General features: G+C 34.6%; 1 protein-coding gene across 2 annotated transcripts in view; it reads left to right on the top strand.

Moving 5' to 3' along the window:
• KDM6A (lysine demethylase 6A) overlaps positions 1-21,670 on the top strand; it is a 201,082-nt gene that overhangs the window by 109,102 nt on the left and 70,310 nt on the right. For both annotated transcript variants that reach the window (XM_090264983.1, XM_090264982.1), the window contains exons 5-8: positions 2,044-2,102; positions 5,832-5,952; positions 16,565-16,619; positions 21,384-21,418. In XM_090264983.1, coding sequence (XP_090121109.1) covers positions 2,044-2,102; positions 5,832-5,952; positions 16,565-16,619; positions 21,384-21,418 — 270 coding nt within the window. The remainder of the gene's footprint in view (positions 1-2,043; positions 2,103-5,831; positions 5,953-16,564; positions 16,620-21,383; positions 21,419-21,670) is intronic.

The following is a 21,670-nucleotide window of genomic DNA, read 5'->3' as shown; positions in this document are numbered from 1 at the left end:
CTTTTGAAATAGATGTTGTCTGAGACCTTTGTGAATACTCTTCTAGCATGTAATTTTCTCATTTGGAAAGCTGGGGGTAATGAGGATTTAATGGAATTAAATTTTCATATTTAATACATTTTAAGATGTACTTAAGAAACATTTTTCAGTGTTTCCAGAGAGGTACTTAGAATTCAAAGGAAATACATAATGTAATTCCAGAACAAATTTTAATATTAAAAACTAGTTGCATACCAAAAATTCACCCAGCTGTTTACACTTCAGGATTTAGACATCATTGATTCTTTTTCTCCAAGCTGCGAATGACCAGTTTTGAGATACAAACTCTAGATCCCTCACACCTAGGACAAGATGACTTTGAGGAATAGTCTGTACTGTTTACTAGAGATTCCCAGCAGGATCAAATCCTAGTTGCTCACAGCTGCTTGACCATCCAGCCATACTGCACCCTTTTTTGGTTTCCTTCACTTCCCTACCTCAGTTCTCCACTTTTTTACTGGTGCTTCCCTAGGGTAACTTCCCAAATAAATTTCTTGTGCTAAAAGCCTTTTGTCTCAGGGCGTGCTTCTGGAGAAATGCAATGCAAGACAGTATGGCAAAAAACATTTTAGTAAGAGTTTAAAGTTTTCAAGGTTTAGAATACAGGTTTGGAGAAATTTGTTCGCAAAGATCATTGTGAAGGCTTTGAAACCGGAAAAGCCGGCGTTCATGCTGCCTCTCACTACCTGAACCAGTAAGCAGAGATTGAACCTTTTATTCAGATGACCAGTGATCTGAGAAGACAGTGGTTTAACAAGCTATCTTACATTCCATTTCAAACCTACCCTTTTTATAAGGAGAACAAAAGTGTAGGTAAGGAATTTGGAATTTAGGGGAAAAGTTAATCAGATAAAAGTGTAACATTCTTTAATCTGTGTCCTGGCTGAGATACCGTCTTGATTGCTTGCAGGCCTCCTGAGGCACAATGGTGGAACTGCTTGTGGTCTCCTGGAGTCAGGATGGATTGTACATACCTTCAAGTTCTGGAACAATAGCTTTTTACACACATTGATTACTAAGCTTATTAGCTATTACCTAAACTAAGATTTTCCAACTCTTAAGTCTCTTATCAGCTTTGCTTTTTTTTTTTAATAGGGAAGATTTACTAAACAGATATGCTTTTTTTTATTGATAAAATACAAGGTAGGTACTCAAACATTTGCTTTTTCTGAAAAAAGGGAGTAGGTAGCTAGTTCCTGTTTGGAGGCCAGAGGTCAAAATGAGTCTGGATAAGTGTCTCTGTTATGTACTGAAAAAAGGCATCACTGATGTTTAAAACCCAAAATGTAAATGGCTAGGTGTTGTTTTAGCATGTAACTTTTTTATATTAAAATTTGTCCTAAGTTTATATTGTACATTTACTTTGAATTTTAACTATTATCTTCATGGCAACACTGAACATAAAATTAAATTCAGTTCAAGAAAGAAAAGTAACCATAATAAAAATACAGATGCAAATAAGAGATAATAGGACAGCATAGTCCAAGCATTTTCTTATTCCTGAATAGTAGGTTTTTATTGTAGATTTGCTGGCAAATTTTCTGTGTTAGGGCAGGTTTGATTAAAAAGCAACCAGAGAATCTATCCAAGTTGATTGGATTCTGTGCCATCTGCTAACTCATCTCATCACTGTTATTTTGGTGTTGTTTTTTTTTAAAGATTTTATTTATTTTTAGGGAAAGGGGGAGGGAGAACGGGAGAGAAGCATCGATTAGTTGCCTCTAGTATGTACCCAACCTGGGACCGAACCTGCAACCCAGACATGTGCTTGATTTGACCAGGAATCAACTGGTGTCCTTTTCTTGTGCGGGGCCATGCCCAACCAACTGAGCCTCACTGGTCAGGGCATATTATTTTGGTGTTTTAAAAATATTTCTCAAATATATTGTATTGCAGGACACAGTTTTACAACAATAAAGTCTTGGATATTATATTAATAATGTGATATGAATTTATAAAACATACGTGCTTTTCCTAAAAGTGTCTTTTCCCCTTTCTTTGCAGAATGCTGCCTTTTTATATGGTCTTGGTTTGGTCTACTTCCATTACAATGCATTTCAGTGGTAAGTTGACATAAAACTAATAATTACGGTTGTTTCCAGCAAATTAAGTGTGTGTGCATGCACATGTGTATTCTTGTTTGATATACAGGGTGGGGCAAAAGTAGGTTTACAGTTGTTTGTATGGAAAACAATGCAGTAATTAATAATAATGCAAGAATAAATTCTGTTTTACATACAACTATAAATGTACTTTTGCCCTACCCTGTATTGTGTGTGTGTAATGAATAGAAAATATTTTAATGTCTCCATGCCCACATTTTTCAATAATCTCTTGAAATGATTAGGTTGTTTCTTCAGAGATATTGATCCACGTATGAGAGTTGTGTGTTCCTAAAAGAACCTGGCATAAGATTCCAATTAAAGAAGGCTTAGAGAAAGCTTTTAAAATTTCTGTTACTCATTATGGACCAGTGGTCCCCAGGTCATTTGAATTGGGGAATGACTATACTCTCACATCTCAAGGTCTGTGGATAAATGATCTATGATGACCAGTATTTTTCCCTTTTCAGACTTCTAGACAACATTGACTGCTTCCGCCCCTTTTGATCCCCAACACACACACACACCCATGTAGTCTTTACCAATTTCCAGTAATTAGGCACCAGATTACAGCTCTGAATTCTCTCTTTTTATAATATAGAGATAATGGTATCTATCACCTTCATGGTCAGACACTATATGTAATAGAAGTATATATGATGTAAATTGTGAAGTATAGAGCCCTGTTATTACGGCCTTTGTCCCATTGTTATTTTTCTGGTTACCAGAATGTTTCCGGTCTCTGATGGAAAGGATATAGAATTTGAGTTGGAAGATTGGTATTCTGCTCTGAGCACTGTCACTTAGTTTGATTTTGATTTAAATAAACTCCCTAGGTTCGTGTGTGTGTGTGTGATTTTCAAAAAAGTACATTGTAATCTTTTTCTACTTTATGGAGTTTTGATGATTAAATAAGATAAAGTACATTTTGTAAACTATAAAGCCCTATGTAGACTGTTTTCATTTGAAACTTACTCATTTGTCAGTCCCTCTATTCTCCATAATTTTAAGATGAGTGAATGCTGTGAGAGTCTAAAGGAAGGTTTTGACCATAGGTTATAACCCTCTTACATACCTTTTGTGCACCCAGAATATTAGAGCTTTTAAATATGCATTGGCAGTGATTCAATATGGCTTCACTGAAGGTGAAATTTTACACGTGGATGACTTCCTATATGCTTTTTTCCCCCTCTTTGCTCTTGGTCTTAGAGATAACTTAGTTTTCCCCCTTCATTTTGTAGGTGAAGAAAGCAAAAGGGTGTGTGTGTGTGTGTGTGTGTGTGTGTGTGTGTGTGTGTGTGTGTGTGTGTGTGTGTGTGTGTGTGTGTGTGTCAGAGACAGGCAGACAGGCACTCAGTATTTTGTAATTGTTTTAATTAGTGGCAGAAGCAAGCTTATGCTCAGGTTCCCTAAGCTAATATTTTTTCTGTTATACCCTGTTCCCAAGTTTGAAGATTGACAGGTGATTATTTTTTAAATCAGTATTTGTAGTTGTTCTCCTGGGCACATTAATACTCCTTTTTTTAAAAAATGGGGAGCCAGAAATAATTTAGGTGAAACCCAAGACAAGGCACTCTACAGATTAGGAATGGATGTGTATACCTCTTACCAGCCAGTTTTCACCTATCTGTGTGATAACTTGTATGCTCCCTGTAGATGGAAGATATGAACATAAAATCAGTAGTGAGGTGAAGCCATCATCAGTTCAAAATTGGATTGCTTTAATAAGTACGTGACCATGTCAACTTTTTAGGGGGCTTGTTTTATTAAAAATAATATTTTGATTTCTTATTTACATATGATTTCTGAATCCTTCAGTTGACCAAAGAAATGAAACTGAATGATATAAGGATAATGCAATGTCAGAATTAATAAGTGCTCTCTGGTCTGTCAATCCTGTCGTGGTCACCACCATTTCTCATGTCTTAAGTTTCAGCTCTGTCCAGTTCCTGAAATCTCTTACAACCTGCCTGAATCCATTCTGACTTTGTGTTTTCTGTCTTGTTGGTTAAATATTCTGTTACAAACTCTGCTCCAAGTTTTGTTTTAACTTATGTTAGTATTTCTCAAAAAGCCACAAAATTAGAAAGCATGGAGTAGGTGCTCAGTGAGAATTTTAAGAGTACAGCCTTAACTGATAGAAACTTCCTTAGGTTAAAAATATATTTGTGTTTTATTTATAGGTAGCAGCTATTAATTGCTTTTATAAAGATATTCAGATGGAGAAAGGAAGACAGACACACACAGTAAAATACACGTTATCAGAGCTAGACCAGTCTCTAAAGCCGTTCCTTTACACACGCATAAATGCACGCCCATGCTGTTACTTGTTCTTGTTTATGAAGGGGGTCAATTGCTAGGTGCATCTAGAGCTGAGCTGCGGCTTGCCTTTATAATAAGAAACCTCTATCCTTGGGTGAGAGGAATTGAAATACAACAATAAATTATTCCAACTTACAGTCATAGTTTTAAGGAAAAATGCCAGTGATACTCATGCACAGCAATATGCACTTTTCTGTAGAGAATATGATTTAATATTTCGAAACTATAAACTTTTCCACACATCGTATTGCAAAAGTATTTTATAGTTTTCCATAGCCATTTCTTATATTCTAAAATTCTGTCAGTCAGAATACTGAGGTCAGCAGAATTCGTATGCTTTGGTGTTTTAGTTTAGCTTGTGCTGTGGAGATCATGTCCTGGCTGCATGCAGTTTGGTGAGATATGAAATGTGGTGAAACGATGACTAAATATAAAATGTAGTTTTCTCCACGCCCTGCCCCCAGCGTGCGTGCACGCACACATTTCCCCCCCTTCTCTATTCCTTTTTCCCCACTGGGTGGGAAAAAAAATGAAGCACACAAAGAAAAATGTGTAAAAGTTTAGAAAAGAAAATGAAAATGAACCTACGTGTATTTTGCTAGATGAGGGGAACTGTTTAGTAGAGACTTTGGAGTGTCCCCTGCTCTGAAAACACACGCGTGTCCAATCAGTCAATTATAAAAGTGATGGCATCTGCAAACATGTATTAAACTTAAACATTTTACTGTATTATTCAGAAAATTAAAACCAGAAATGTGTAGCACTCAAGGAATTAGACTACTTGGAAAAACTGGAGACAGCACACCAATAGGTAGAGTAGAGAATAAATGATTTGATTATTGAGTGGACTGAACTGCTAGTTAACATCAAGCAAAAGCCTAGTGTTCAGTTTGGGTGGTGAGTCTTGAAGGTAATAGTGTATTTAGGGTGAAGCAGAAGAATGAAACTATTCCAGGTCAGAAGACCATCCTGAGGAGAAATAGTGAAGTCAGAGAGGGCCAGTATTTACACAAAGAAATTCTGAGATAAACCAGTTCACAGCTGAAGAGGAGCAATATTAGAGCATAACTGGGAATGGAATTGAATAGGTACTACTCATTTCTACTTAAATGTTTAATGCTCACTACTTAAATGCTACATAGAGATTCGACTTAGAGTATTTTTATATTAAATTAGACTCCATACTTTCAATTATATGAAAAACCCAGGTGCCCCTTGCCAGTCTTTTTCTGAAGCTGTTCATTCACATCATTTAAATAAAACTATTTCCGTTAACTATGCTATAAAACATAAGATTTACTCTGCTGTCAAGCAAAAATTCATGCAAGTGTTAAAAAGTTAAGATATCTTATATCTATATTTTTTCAGGGCAATTAAAGCATTTCAGGAGGTGCTTTATGTTGATCCCAGCTTTTGTCGAGCCAAGGAAATTCATTTACGACTTGGGCTTATGTTCAAAGTGAACACAGACTATGAGTCCAGTTTAAAGGTAGGTTGTTTGGTTTTTCCCAACACTGTTACATTTTTGTGTTTTGTTTTGTTTTGAGGTTGGGTTGGGAGGGAGTTGTTAAATATTAGAGCATGAGAAATGTTGGAATTTATATTGGCATTTAAAAAGAAAATTTGAAAATTTAGGTGGAAGAATGTTTATCGTCTATGAACTGGAAGATACACATAAGGTTGGGTTTCAGGATACAAAGTAGTCATTATGCTAAGATATTGGTAACTAATTGCACCATTCAGCCTTTTCTTGTTAAAGTTTTAATGGAGTTCTGCCATCAGGAAAGGTGAAGGTTTCAATTCAGTTTGAACATTTGAAACACTTCACTATAAGTAATTGGCAACTGTAGAGGTCAGAATCGTTGACCATTTATTTGTATTAGTCTCACTAGAAATCTTTGCACTTATACCAGTAGGGCATATCTGTGATACCTAATTTAGCTTTAAATGTGTTCTCTGAAAGGCATTTGTGTTGCTGGTGGATGAGTATAAACATAGTTGAGAAAAGATAATACATTGTTGGTTAAGTATTTCACTTTCTATGGAAATCTGGTATTTCTCAAATTTTTCATTGAGCTTCTTGTGCTGTCTGTGCCATTACTTTAGGTCTCACTGGGATTTTCATGAATATAGGGCTTCCCTGCATGACAAAAGCATTGCTTTTAGAAAGAATTCAAAGTTCTAGGGAAAAGCTTAAGTTTTTGTGAATTTATGACTGTAAGTGGTTGTCATGTTCTAAATAGCTCCAGTACAGACTATGGTGAATCTGAAGGGAGGGAGATAAAGAATGATAATGATTTCACAGTAGGTTATAATTTGAATTCACTAATAAGGAACTACTGAAGTTTTTTTTTTTTTTAATATTTAAGAGTGCCTAATTGCTCTAGAATTTTAAAATAGGCAATTATGCAAATTACAGTTTCTATTTTTTATGAGTTTATAAAGAACAATGCTGATTGTAAGAAAAAGAAAGAGACAACCAACAACACTACAACAAGTAGGTTGTGAACTCTTTAGATCTCACAGTTGTCAAAGGTAAGTGAGTGCAGTTTGAGGAATAGGCCCAAGGGTAAATGTAAGTAATGTGAAGAGGAAGGGATTCTTGGAAGTTACATCAGTTTTCCTTAATATTAGAGAATCATTTCTCAGACTGTACTTTGGGGTGTGACTGGATGGGAAATGGAAAATAAAATAAGTTCAAATATGCCACCTTGCATAATTTACCCTCCTCTTGGACATTCACAGTGTATATTAGCTAACAGAGACTCTTAGAATGTTTTGTAATACAAAACAGTCTAGAGCGTTTTACAAGAAGGCACAACATACCTGTTAGGAGTTGAAGATGTATTTGGTAAATGTTGTTTAGTAAATATATTTGAGTGGGGAAAAAGTAATCAGATATGTCTTTATTTGTTAAATGTAAATATCTCTGAATATTAGTGCAGTGCTATTTTAAATAATTCTGTGGATGCAAATATCTGTTTCCATGAAGGTGGCATATTTAAAATCTCCTTTAATCAGGGGAGACAGTGTTGGATAGTGTTCCTACTTAATTATATTCAGCAGAAACCTTTCTGTATACAGCTTCTATTTATTCAGAGATAGTAAAGGCTAACCACACCTTCAAGTTACAGTGATTTTAGTAAAATTGCGTAAAGTGCAGTGTTCTTGTTTTGGGTTTTTTCCCATTTATTTAAATACTTGATATCATTTTTATGTTTATTATATTTTTATGAACATAGAAAAGAAGTTTAGGAGTCTTTGATATCTTTGATACTTCTCTGCCCCATAATGAGGATTCGTTTGATTTTTATCTTGTCATTGGCTTTTTAAGGCTTCTCTCTCCTGTATTCCTTGTCTGTTTTCAGAAGAATTTTAGGCATCAACATTTTAGTTGAGGAGATGGTGGTATTTCCGCATATTACTGTAAGTTCTTAGCATTTAGTGTAAATGAAAGTAATAATCAGAAGGAATGATATGTCCCTCTCCCTTTAGGTGGCTTTCAGTTTTCCTGAAGAGTAACTACTGCACTGGTTCTCAACCTTCCTAAGGCCGTGATCCTTTAATACAGTTCCTCATGTTGTGGTGACCCCCAACCATAAAATTATTTTCATTGCTACTTCATAACTGTAATTTTGCTACTGTTATGAATAGTAATGTAAATATCTGATATGCAGGATGTATTTTCATTGTGACAAATTGAACATAATTAAAGCATAGTGATTAATTACAAAAACAATATGTAATTATATATGTGTTTTCCGATGGTCTTAGGTGACCCCTGTGAAAGGTTCATTCGACCCCCTAAGGGGTCGCGACCCACAGGTTGAGAACGCTGCGCTACTTGATTAGCTTCATATGAATAGATGTGGAACCTTTGATGACTTTCCCACTGTGTAAAACTGTTTCTAGTACAAAGCATTGGTATTAGAGGCTTTGGACTGCAACCTCAGAAACTCCAACTGAAGCTGATTAAAATAACAAAAATAGTACTTCCAGAAGTCCAACCTTCAGGATTGGTTGATTGAACGGATACAAGGTTTTATCAGGGATTCATTTTCTTTGTTGTATATTGGCTTACTCTTAAGGCTGTATGCCAGGTACAATGAAAGTGAGATTATTGCTTTTTCATGTTTCATATAAAAAAATATTGTAGAGTAGTGGTATAGGTGCTTAGTATAATACTGGTGTGTTATAAATGGTCAATAAATATCTGGTAGTCATTTTCATAGAGGAGAAAGATCCTGACTTCCTCTGATCTCTTCAAGAATACTTCACTTTGTGTCTCATTGGCTAGGAATAAGCCACATGGCCATTCTCAATTGATTTCTATTAAAGTTGTGGGAACTCTTAGACCAGTTATGCCCACTGTTTGAGCAGGGCACTCAATTCCCTAAGTACACTGTTCCTATGCTTTACTCCTGCGGTGGAGTAAATGGTGGGTAAAAAGAGTATTTTGGTGTGGGGATGGTGTGAACAATCTGTGCATTATAGGTTATGTCTTCTCGATCTCATTTCCTTTCCCCTTGTCCGAAGAGGGATATTGCATATACTGTATGTTTTAGATGGTAAAGTATTTAAATAAAGTACAGTTTATTTTTATAATAGATTTCTTCTTTTCATCCACACATGAAATGCATTCCAGGGCCTTCTGTTTTATTTCTTAACTTTTATTCAGAACTGTATCTCTAAAACAGATTCATTCTGTTTTGGTACTTTCAGAGCAAGCAAATTTAGTTTTAAAATTTGACTAATTATATGACCTTGGGCAAGATACTTAATTCGTTTGATCCTCTTTGTATCTTCAGAACTGAAATAACTGTACCCATCCTACAAATTCCTCTTACTTGGGACTTGTACAGATAGTGTTTGTGCAATCCATTTTCTCATCCTAGATTTTACTACTAGTATTTTTGCCACTTATCCCGTCCTTTTTAATTATATGGTGTTATTTTTCCATTAAATTGGCCAATAAAGATTTCACGTGTTTAGTGACTAGTAGTGTACCAATTCTTAATTTATTAACTAGGTTAATATTTTCTGAATCGGAGTCCATTTCAGGGTGACAGTTCTACATGATATTTTGTTGTTTTTCTTCTCTGCTTCAGGTAATATTTCCCCAAGTGGGTTTGGTTCCCTATATAACACCATATAATTAATTTAGAATTATTTCATTACTTTTTAATAATGTTAATGCTTATTACTTGCATTCATTATGTATTTGAGGCAGTGTGCTATTATTACTTTAATAGAAGTACACTAATTTTGACAAATAGTTTTCTATAATGCCTCTAATTTTCACATCCTGGTAGACTGCTAAAATTATTTGCTTCGTGTGCAGCTAGTAAATGCAAAATAATGTAATAACATCCACATTATTGTCAGTTAATGCCAGTGCATCTTTAATAAAGATCATATAGAAAATGTTCCTAATATTTACATGTTTAAGTTTCCCTAAAATATGTCAACATTACAACTTTTTTGGATTTTTAAAGGTAAAGAGGAAGACTTTTTTTAAGGGAACATGTGAAAAGTTGACTGGGATACCAGTATAAGTTCGTTATACTTTGGTATTTGAAGATGATATGCTGATCGAAGGGGTTCCTATGAAACGGTTAAGAAGATAATACAGTATAGTAGTCCCTCTATATCGTGGTTCACTTGTCACGGCCTCACTGTATTGCAGGATTAAAAAAAAAAAATTTATTTATCGCGGATTTTTCGCTGTATCGCAGGATTTTGCAGTACTGTATACGTATGTTGTTAAAGTTACATAGGTTTAAGAGTGTAGAATATGTTTAAGAACATAAGTAGTGTTTTTAAAAGTGTGGAAAAGGTTACTAAGGGAGTGGGAAAGGTTAATAAGGCAGTGGGAACAGTTTATAAGTGTGTGGGAAGGGTTTATAAAGCCTTAAAACATATATAAATACGAAAATAAATGTAAGGTTTCTACTTCGCAGATTTTCACCTATCGCAGGGGGCGGGGAGGGGGTGTCTAGAACGTAATACCCGCGATAAGTGAGGGAATACTGTAATTACAGAGATAATTTAGCCCTGGCTTGTGTGGCTCAGTGGATTGAGTGCTGGCCTGCTTAGCTGCAAAGGTTGTTGATTGGATTTCCAGTCGGGTCACACGCCTGTGTTGTGGGCCGTGTCCCCAGTTTGGGGCATGCGAGAGGCAACTGATTGATGTATCTCTCACATATAGATCTTTCTCTCCCTCTCTTTCTCCTTTCTTTCCCCTCTCTAAATAAACTGATAAAGTTTGTTAGTGTTTGTACAAAAAACTACTTAAATTTGTGGCTGTAAATATTTGGTGTTAAAATGCAGCTTTATGAAGCATTTAGTGTATCTATTGTCACACTTAAACAAAAAAAGATTACGTTCCAAAACAGCATTTTACAGTTAAAATTATTGAAGTATTCCCTTTATAAAATATATAATGTTCATCTTGTATTTGTTATTTGTATACCTATCAATCTTGTTTTAATATGAATACAAACTGTACACTGGATTTTAAAAACTTTGAAATTATGTCGACCTTGTGTACACAAATAAGATGCATACTAGAACCAGTGTTTAAGAATTTCTAATCAATTTCATACCTATGCATTTGTAAAATATGATAGAAATCAGGAGTTGGGAGAGTAGGTAGGACACAGGTACAGGAAATAAAAGACGAACAAGATCAGTAGAATAACTGGGTTCTCGATGAATGGATGAACAGTAATACATCCTAGGGATATTAAGGGATTAATTTACTGATTCATTGATGGAAGATATTTCCCATTTATAGGCGTGAATCACTTTCCTATTAACTAATGTAGGAGATAAATTAGCAACAGGTTTTGGGGTTGGGAAGTGAAGAGGCTCTGAACGGAGATGGGTCATTTGGGAGTATATTGAGTTGTTATAGACAGACAGGAGCCTGAAAAATAAGGGCTAGAAATATAGTTTTTGAACATTTTCATTAACAGTATCTTTTGGCTTAGTTTTGTGTTACAGAAATTTTTAGAGAGACCAGATTGATAAACTTCAAAGAAGGAGCCTCTTTTTTGACAAGATTGCCAGGATCCATTAACTATTAGTCATTGGTGTTCAATAGAGTCGCTCCTCAAAACCATTCTAACAACCTTGCATTACAAAGAGAATTGAAAGAACTAAGTTTGAGAGAAGGCCAGTCAGATCAGCTTGGCCACATGTGTCTCACAAGCCCTACCATTATTTACAAGTTTCACTTTTTTTGTCTTTATTTTCAGATACCAAATCACTAAAGTTAAGTACCATCATATCCTAAGACATTTTCCTAGTCTCATCCATTTATCATAGACTATTAGTTTTAAGCATGAAGTTTGTTGATTTTAATCATACTTTTAGAACTGTGCCAATCTGTAACAATGAAAAAAAAAACAATACATAATCTGCCTTTGACCTGAAGAGTACCTGACACACCTTCCCTTATCTCACTTAAATGGTCCATAAACTCTTTTATTGGGGCTGTGTAAAAATAAGTTGTTTCCTCAGCCTGAAGTACCTCTTTTCTTTTGTCTGTCATGTATATCTTTTGGATTCTGTTATGAAATTACCTTTTAAATTTCTACTATAACACCAGTTTCAGTGGGCCTTGTCTTTAGTTGTAGATGCATAGCCATAACAGAGTGCCTGGTTTGTAGAGTAAAAGCTGGTTGCCAACCTTTTATTCCTAAAAGGCTGCGTCTGCCATGATTGAACATAGACAGCAGTATCACCTGTACACACTATGTCTATGTATTCTGAAGTAAGGTTTCAGGGGGCAAGCACATGATTTACAAACTTTAAGACAGTGACATTTATCCCTGAGCGTACATTGGAATAATTTGTTAGAAGCTTTTATGTGGTTCACAAGGTGTCACACTCAACCCACTGAATCAGAACATGCAGGATTGGATTTGGAATCCAAACATTGCTCCACATTAATATGCTGATGGCGTACTTTTTGTCAGTTACAAAAAGTTATCTTATTGCTTGTCTGTATGATTGGGAATAATACAGTTGAAGCGTTCTAACAATTGAAAAGAATTATGAGATAATCACAGAGTATACAGCTAGAAGTAAAACAAGTTAAAGGGAAATAAAGTCTTGAAACTCTAGTTTTATGTGTAATTACATGAATACAGATATCCTACCTCTAGCTAGAAATTAAGTTCCTTAGTCTGTATAAAGCAAAATACTATTAAGTTATTTTGAAATATTGAACAAGTCAAAAGCTTTTAAAAGAAAAGGTGACTTTGGTGTTAAAGATGTCAACAGAAATTGTAACTAATCAAACCTTGTGTTAAGTTGGACCAGAAGTCTTTTATAAAAAGAAAATCACTGCAACATTAAAAAAATGTCTTAGGAAAATCTTAACTTGGAAATTAATTTTCTGTAGAATGCTTTCTGCCTTGGCGTTTGTATGTAGTCTGAACTACAAAAGCCTCTACTGCATAATAACTTTCACACAGCATCTGTCGGTTTCAGTACTGCAATATTTTGGTATGAGGTACATATACAGGGTGCGGCAAAAGTAGATTTACATTTGTTCGTATGGAAAATAATGCAATAATAATAATACAAGAATAAGCTATTTCACATACTTACAACTGCATACCTGTACTTTTTATTTTTAGCTGCTTCTGTTGGTTGCAGGGGATGGGTGCTGGATATTCTACCATAACATCTTTAGGCTTGGGGGCCAGTGGTCATAATTGGTATTCAGTTCTGCTGATTTATATGTTAATAAGTACATCTATTTTGCATCTGGTTTAGATGCTAGAGATGGAACTGTGAAGTCAGCCCTGACTGGTAGTTCAGTGGGTTGAGCATCATCCCGCAAACGTAGGGATTGATTCCCTGTCAGGGCACATGCCTGGGTTGCAAGCCAGGTCCCTAGTTGGGGATGTGCAAGAGGCAACCTATCAATGTTTCTTGCAGATCGGTGTTTCTCTCCTTCTCTTCCTCCCTCCCTCTAAAAGTAAGTAAATAAAATCTTAAAGGAAAAAACAAACAAAAAAACCCCCAAAACTGTGAGGTCATGTCATCCCCAGTTCCTCATCTCCCTTTAGTTTACTGAAAGGTGAAGGTGTATGAGTGTTTTTCTTTATGTGGTTTTGTGTGGCTACTTAGTTTTTCAAACTTCGTAATTATTCTGTAAGTTCTTTCCTTCTCACATGCATGCTTTGAATATATAGTTGCCCAGTAATTTTTCTATATCATTGCTGTTTGGAAATGTTTAGTATTTCATGATATTGTGGGTTTCAGGTGGTCCTTCAGTAACTTCATTGCTGCTTTTACGATTAATTAAGAATTATATAAAACATGGTCCAGAACTGTTTCTGCCAAGTTTCATTAAAGGACCTTGAGTATGGATAGATGAAATGTAGGCTAGGCAATTTGAATTATACATCTGTCTCTGCTCTTTGTGGGATTTCAATGTAATGGAAAACTAAAATACTGCCATCTTGAAGGCTGTTTCTTTGCAGGTCAGTTTATATCCTTTGACGACTGATTTAGGAGAGGTCTGTCTTATCTAAATATTAATTTGTGCTGGCAGGATAGATTAGATTTTGAAATTATTACAGTGTAAATGTGTAGCTACTGTGCTGCTCTTTTGTCTAGAGGAAAGCAGTTGGTTTTAAAGCATGATTTGCTTTTATAGTACTCACTTTTTAAAAGTCTTTTCTATTGCCATGGTAGTGCACTCAAGGGATGTTTGAGGGCATACAATCTGCTTAGAAAGCCAAGGGAAAATAAAAGCAGTTCTTGAGGTGTTCAGATGTTGGATTGTTTTCTTCTTCATGGCAAATATTTTTTTACTTCTGTTGACCATTGTATCCTTCGCATCTGCATTGTCCTAAGACTATTATAGGCTCTCGATAAATTAATTTGTTGAATGGATTAAATATTCAATATTTAAGAGTAATAGTCATCTTGTTTGTAGTTTGCCCATTCAAAATTTACATCCTTAAATATTAAAAGAATACTGTAAATGTCAGAGAAGGAAAACTCTGACTCCAAAAAACCTCCGCTGCCTTGCGGCATACCTCTTCAGGGAAAAGGCTAAGGGAGTAAACCCCGACAGAAAATCCGGAGCCGGAGTCCCTAAGGCGGTTTGACGTTGTAGTCAACACCGGCAACTCCTGCGGCGCACCTGAAGCCAAGCTGTATTGACTCCGTCTTTCCCTTGGACCCTTCAGCTGCGAAGAGAGGGGGGGGGTCTGCTGCATGGGCAACAGCAGACCCTCCATATCACCCTGCCCAGGCTCTGTAGCTTCAGCTTCACTGGAGAGGACACTCCAGCGTCATCGCAAGATGTCGATTCAACACGGGAGGAGACAGATACCGTGTCACTCCGAGTCGGACTGCACAGCCATTCTCGGCGGTGCAGATAGACTCTTAACAAGCTACACCATCGTCTCTCGAGACGGACGGCTGCCAACGAACGAACTGTAAATGTGTTAAGAGTACTAATTATGCATGCACATAAAAGACATTTGTGAATCAATATAATAACTACTGTGTTCATACCAAGCGATGGCTTCTCTTTCCTTGTGACACTGGGTAGCTGACATTTGTTTATTTTTGTTAATCGAGGATTTTAGTTAATTGGGTACAGTTTTTTGATTCTCTGTTGAAGTATAGTACTGAAAACTTGCTGACGACTATTTCTCTTGATAAAGAAAGAACTTTCTGCCCTGGCAGGGTGGCTCAGTTGGTTGGAGCATCATTTCATACACTAAAAGGTTGCAGGTTGAATCTCGGGTCAGAACATATACCTAGGTTTGGTTTCAATCCCTGGTCAGGGCCCATACAGGAGGCAACTGATCGGTGTCCTCTCCCCACTGCCCCCCACCCCCATTCCTCTCTTTCTGCAAAAATCAATGAACATATCCTCGGGTGAGGATTAAATTAAAAAATAAACACAACTCTTTAGATATTTTATTGTAGATAGGAATGAACTTATTGTGGTCAATTTGTTAAAAAGTGGTTTTTATTTTAGCTGTTGGTTATTTTAAATGCTAAAATTTGAGTATACATTTGTGGAAGTACTTTTCAGAAAAGTTCAAAGAGATGTACTTTTGTTTTTATCTTAAAGACTTTATACTAAATCTAGTACTTGTCTTCTCTTAGTTTATATACCAGGTTTTATGTTGAGAAACTAGATGTCATCCAGTGTTTTTGATTATGATTTGCGTTCTTAAAAATATATGTTGTACATTAAATTTAACGTGCCATTTTTGTGAGCAGGCTTATATGACATTATTATAAGTGAATGCTGTAACTATTAATGGACTGATATTGCCTACACATGTATCACATTCTAAAAGGATAGTTATATTTCATAAATGAACTTGAACACAGGCTATTTGTAGCCTCTACATTCTTTGTAGTGTTCCAAATAGTGTTCTTAAAAATAGTTTTAAAAGGCACTAAATACAATGATTATTATTATTTTTTTTATTTTTATTTTTTTTCACTGTGTGGTTGCCTCTCATGTGCCCCCAACCGGGAACCCGACGTGCAACCCAGTCATGTGCCCTGACTGGAAATCGAACCAGCGACACTTGGCTTGCAGGCCGATGCTCAATCCACTGAGCTGCAGCAGCCAGGGGGAATACAATGATTATTGAAGAATCAGAGCAGATAGTTTTACACTTTATCATAATTCTCATAGTAATTTTTTGTGTTTCTAAAGTTCACATCTCATTTTGTTGAGATAAGCAGTGTTGACATTAATGCCACTGAACTTTTACTTTCGATTTAAAAAATAAATATTCTGTTTAAACTTTTATAACTAATATTTTTTATTTATTTGAATACTTAAACATCTGAAGCTTTTTTCATATAAACAAAAATATGTATAGGGTAACTTGATAAAGTTAATTCTTTCCCAAAGTCTCCATTCTCAAAAACCTGGCTGTTGGTAGCAGGGAATGTTCAAAGTAATTCCAGTTGGTTGTCTAGTATATTTTACTTGCATAGCATAGTTTTAACATGTTAGACCTTACATACCTGGAAATTATGTTAAGACACAGTCATATGACTAAATTTAGTGCATTAATTTTCTCACTCTCTTCTTACAGCATTTTCAGTTAGCTTTGGTTGACTGTAATCCCTGCACTTTGTCCAATGCTGAAAGTAAGTATTAATTACCATAGTTTTTTACATTTATTCAAATCACTTCATGGCAAATAGTAATAGCAGTAGTAATAATAATGATAGTGACAAGTCCTGTGCAATTTTTATCTTGTAAATTGAATCTAACTATATTGGTTGTCATGGCTACTTGTATAAATGGAACATGTCAGACCAATTATTGTGAACAGTCTGTGTCTAAAATAGATATACAAATGAACTGAGTCATTGAATTAAAATTATCTGCACCAGTGAGCAAGATTGATTATTTGTGTATTAATTAATATTGTAGATATGGGGGAATTAAAAATGGGGTTTGCCAGTCTTTTAGGAAAAATTAGTTTACAAAGATTCATATGTGATAGCTCAGTGATTCCTGCTATGTGATGTTAAAATTATTGGTAATTATGAAGATATACTTAGACCTTTTATTATATTTTTATTACATCATATATAAAATTTGAGGTGACATTTTTCGGTTAATTGAAAATGAATGTGTATGTGAAGCATGTTCTTCTTATACAGTGATTTTCTTCAGCTATTTTCTGCTTCTGTGTAGGTTTCCTTCCAAAAGTAGATTGGGTTGATTGTAATATGTTTATTAATAAGTATGTATTATCATGTTTATGTACTTTAAAGTAGCCAATAAAAGTTTTAAGAATATTCATTGGGTTCAAGATGGCTTTCTTTAAAACTTTCTTACTTAAAAAATTTTAATTAGAGTGTATAAAAAGGAATCATTCTTTTTTAAAAAAATATTTTTTATGCTGTTATAGTCGTCCCAGTTATTCCCATTTTGTCCACCTCTATCCACTCTCCTCTCCGCTACAGACAATTCCTACACTGTTGTCTATGTCCATGGGTCATGACTAATCTCTTCTTCTTTCAACCAGTCAAAAATTAATCATTCCTAATGAATATTTAAGATCAAAGGATTCTAGGTTTTAGAAAGTATTTTGCTATGTGATTTCATTTTTTAATCATAGAAAGGTGCTAAATGAAAAGTAGTATCAGTGTTAAAAATGTATAAGAAGGATTAAATCATCATCTAAATCAGGCCAGTTATCTGATACTTCTCCAGAGACGATTTCTTGAGAAAACAAGAGATTTCCATTTTCTTTAAATGAAATTCAGGATTTTGTACTGATATGTGTATTTGAAGAATAAATGATGGGAAGGTAAAAAACACAACAATATTTCAGCTTCTAAGATGAGGTTAGATTAGAAGAAGAATTTAACTCATAGAAATATTAATTTATAAATTTATATATCCAGGTTATATAAATCATCTAACCTATGGGAATAAGAGAACAGCTGATCTTAATTAAAAAAAAAAAAAAATATATATATATATATATATATATATATATATATATATATATATAATGCCTTAAAGCCAAGTGTCATAACTACTTGTCATTTAAATAGCTTTTGAGGAATATTTCATAAATGTGAAACTAAATATATCAGCAAATCCTCATTTTATTCTATTCTATTGATGTTAAATATGACTTATAGATCACTATTAGAGTGAATACCACAGGACAGAAAACTTTTCTGTCAAATTTGAAGAGGAGAGTTCAAACTAACATGAATAGACTACATCTTTGAGTTTACTATGACTCTCTGTCTGTTGGTTATTGATAAGGGAAATAGGAGGGAGGGTAACTGATGTCCTATTTTGCCCAGGCCTGGGTATTTTCCCTGGGTTCAAGACTTTTTGAGTGCTAAAAGGTTGGTCACTCTAATGGAAGGACACATGCTTTATTTAGAGACATTAGGCCATTATAGTTAAGTTGATTTGGGTAGTTTATTTTAGATAGTATTAATGATTACTTGATAACTGTGATAGTGGCTGATGTCTTACAGAGCAATGTGGACTATCTACCTTCTGCCAGACATTATTACTGTTTCAACGCCAGGCTCTTTGTAACACTTCTCTTGAAAATTTTTATGTCATCGCCTGTTGTGTACACCGCAGACTCTGACTATTTTTGAAATCTTTATGTTACCTTGTGATACTGCAAACATCAGAAGATAATAGAAAGTAAAGTGAGCTTTTAAAAAAGTCTGTATGAGAGATTTGTATTTTATGACACAATTAATTTATGCAATTAAAAAAAAACTGATACACATTCTTCTAAAACTGTTTAAGAGGGTTAGTTCCAGTTAGTATTTTGAAAAGTAGAATCGTGATGATATGAGGCTTTTCATTATATGATTGCCCCTTGGGATAAAATTGTTTCTTTTGAGATTTTAAGAAGTTCTATTAATTCTAAAAATAATGTATTTCTGAATAATGCTTAATCTCAGAATCTTTTGTGGCAATATTTGTTTAAAATTCATACCACTAATTGAGACGCGGAAAGTGGAGCTTTTTCATAGGTGTTTGTTTATATTCCACTTTGAAGATTACTTTTAAGAATTTAAATACATGGTGGTTTCATATTGCAAACAATGACACTGGATTTAGTAACTCGTGAGATAGGGAAGTCCTTGACATAAGCCCCAGGAGTGAGCCTGGTAGAAGTTTGGGATGGTATGGTAGTAGGGTGCCTACTGGCTACTGATCTTTTCTTTCATGTTACCTATATTAGAGGAGAAAGAAGATAGTGGGAAATGCATATAGATGTTTTATCTTTTCATCATTCCCTTAACCTGTAACTTAGTCTCCCTCCCTCCAGTGAGGTGAGATGTGGACTGGAACTCAAGGAGAACTGTGCTCAAAAAAGCAAGCGTGGAATAAGAATAGCCTTCAACAGGTGTAGGTGAAGGGGGTATTTACATATGTAGACTATTATTATTATTTTATTATTATTATTATTATTATGTGCTTTTCACAAAACAGATTTTCATCTTCTAAAGATATTTTTATTTTGCCTCATTTCTGATTAGTTAACGTGTGATTTTTTTAAAGTATATTTTATTGATTATGTTGTTACAGTAGTCCCAATTTTATCCCCTTTGCTCCTCTCTGCCCAGTACCCCCGCTCCCTCCAGCAATCTCTCCCCCCCGCCCCCCCAGTTCATGTCCATGGGTCATACATATAAATTCTTTGGCTTCACCCTTTCCTATATTATTCTTAACATCCCCCCTGTCTATTTTGTACCAATCAATTATGCTTCTTAATCCCTGCACCATTTCCCCATTTCTCCCCCTCCTCTCTCCCAGCTGATAACCCTCCAAATGATCACCATACCTATGATTCTGTTCCTGTTCTAGTTTGCTTAGTTGGATTTTGTTTTTACTTTTTAGATTCCGTTGTTGATAGTTGTGAGTTTGTTGTCATTTTAGTGTTCATAGTTTTGATCTTTTTCTTAAATAAGTCCCCTTAACATTTCATACAATGATGGCTTGGTGATAATGAACTCTTTTAGCTTTACCTTGTCTGGAAAGTACTTCATCTGCCCTTCCATTCTAAATGATAGCTTTGCTGGATAGAGTAATCTAGGTTGTAGTTCCTTGCTTTTCATCACATTGAATACTTCTTGCCAGTTCGGACCTTCTTGCCTCATTTCTGATTAGTTAACGTGTGGTATTTAATGATTAATTATGGAGTTATGTAGTACTTTACTTTTGATCCAAAAGTGCTATTGTTTTTAAAGTTCATTATGTATTTTGTTTGTTTTGATCTTCTTCATGGTTTTTTAGATCAGCTGTTTCCAGGTGGTAGGTGGTCTGTGGAATTAGGTATAGAATCCCTTGCAGAACTGAATAAAAAGGCAGCTTTCCGGGCCTTGCCCCAGGCTCACTGAATCATTATCTTGGGGATCTCTATTTTTCACAAGCCTTCCAGATGAATCTTAAAGTTGCAGGAATCACTTTATGGTGATAGCTGTGACTTTTGTTTGTAAAGATCCACATAAATATTCTGCATGTAATTTTGAGAGGCTTCCAGGCTCCTTAAAATCCAGCTATGATATTCAGATAGATAGAACATTGTCATTAAAGAATGAAAATCAGTATTTAAGTAGCTAGAATTCAGTTTTGATTCCCGGTTCATTGTTGCTTTCATTGAATCATTCATACTCTGATGATGCAGTATCAGGAAGAGCTGAAAATAAAAGCTGACTTTTTTTTATTTGCTTTTCAAGACATACTTGTTAATCTGGGGACTGTTTATTATTTTTGCTTTCCAAGTGGTTTCACCTTAAAAAATACTTAAATAATTAAAAACTGATAGAGAACTGCAACAACTAATCTCCTCTGTGTTATTACCAATGTCATCCTGGTATGTGACTTCTTTATAAATTTTGCTGATATGAAATATAGTATAAGAAAAATATTAGAGATTTTTTGTATTTTAATGTTTTTTACAAATAGTGACTTTCTGTTTTTCATCTAGAATTCTGTTTAAATACCATGTTTTGAAATGTATAGATTAAAAAGCTTTCTCTCTTTGCTTAATGTGGCTATTTTAAACTTATAAGAAGTATACTCACTGAAACTAAATACAAAATAATACTGAATGTAAATTGTAATAGAAAAAGTAATTTTTTAAAGACATATACTCACTTGCTATAGATTTTAATAATAATTTTAATAATTACATTGACAAAATTTGATGAGCAATAATGAATACATGTAATTTCTTACCATGTTTGTGTATATTTGTTTGTATATTCTATTTTATTGAAAAGAAAAGTTGTGTTATTACTTAAGTCTGTATAGTATATAGACTGTGCTTGTTTTACATTTTGTATTCTTGCTTAATTTACACCAAACACTTGTGTATTGATTGATTTCTATTTCCATCGTCTTTACAGTTCAATTTCACATTGCCCACTTATATGAAACCCAGGTAAGTGTTTAACTTAACCTTACTTAAAGCAAAAGTGATCACCTGTATCATTTTAAGTGATAATGGATAATTTGATGGGAGTTCTGGGCATTACATTTTAAACTTATTAAACGTGGTCAAGACTTTGCTTAGTAAAGCAGTTATTACGGAGTACTAGCTCTGTAATAACTGAAATTTAATTTAATATGATTTGCCTCTAAATTTAAATGTCAGCAGGTTTAAATGGTTATAATGAAGATTTATTGTTATGAA

The sequence above is a fragment of the Furipterus horrens genome, unplaced genomic scaffold (assembly GCF_987537825.1).
Source record: "Furipterus horrens unplaced genomic scaffold, mFurHor1.1.pri manual_scaffold_17, whole genome shotgun sequence".
Classification (NCBI taxonomy): Eukaryota; Metazoa; Chordata; class Mammalia; order Chiroptera; family Furipteridae; genus Furipterus; species Furipterus horrens.
The sequence above is the reverse complement of the archived record's forward strand: the minus strand, read 5'-3'. Positions and strand labels throughout refer to the sequence as shown.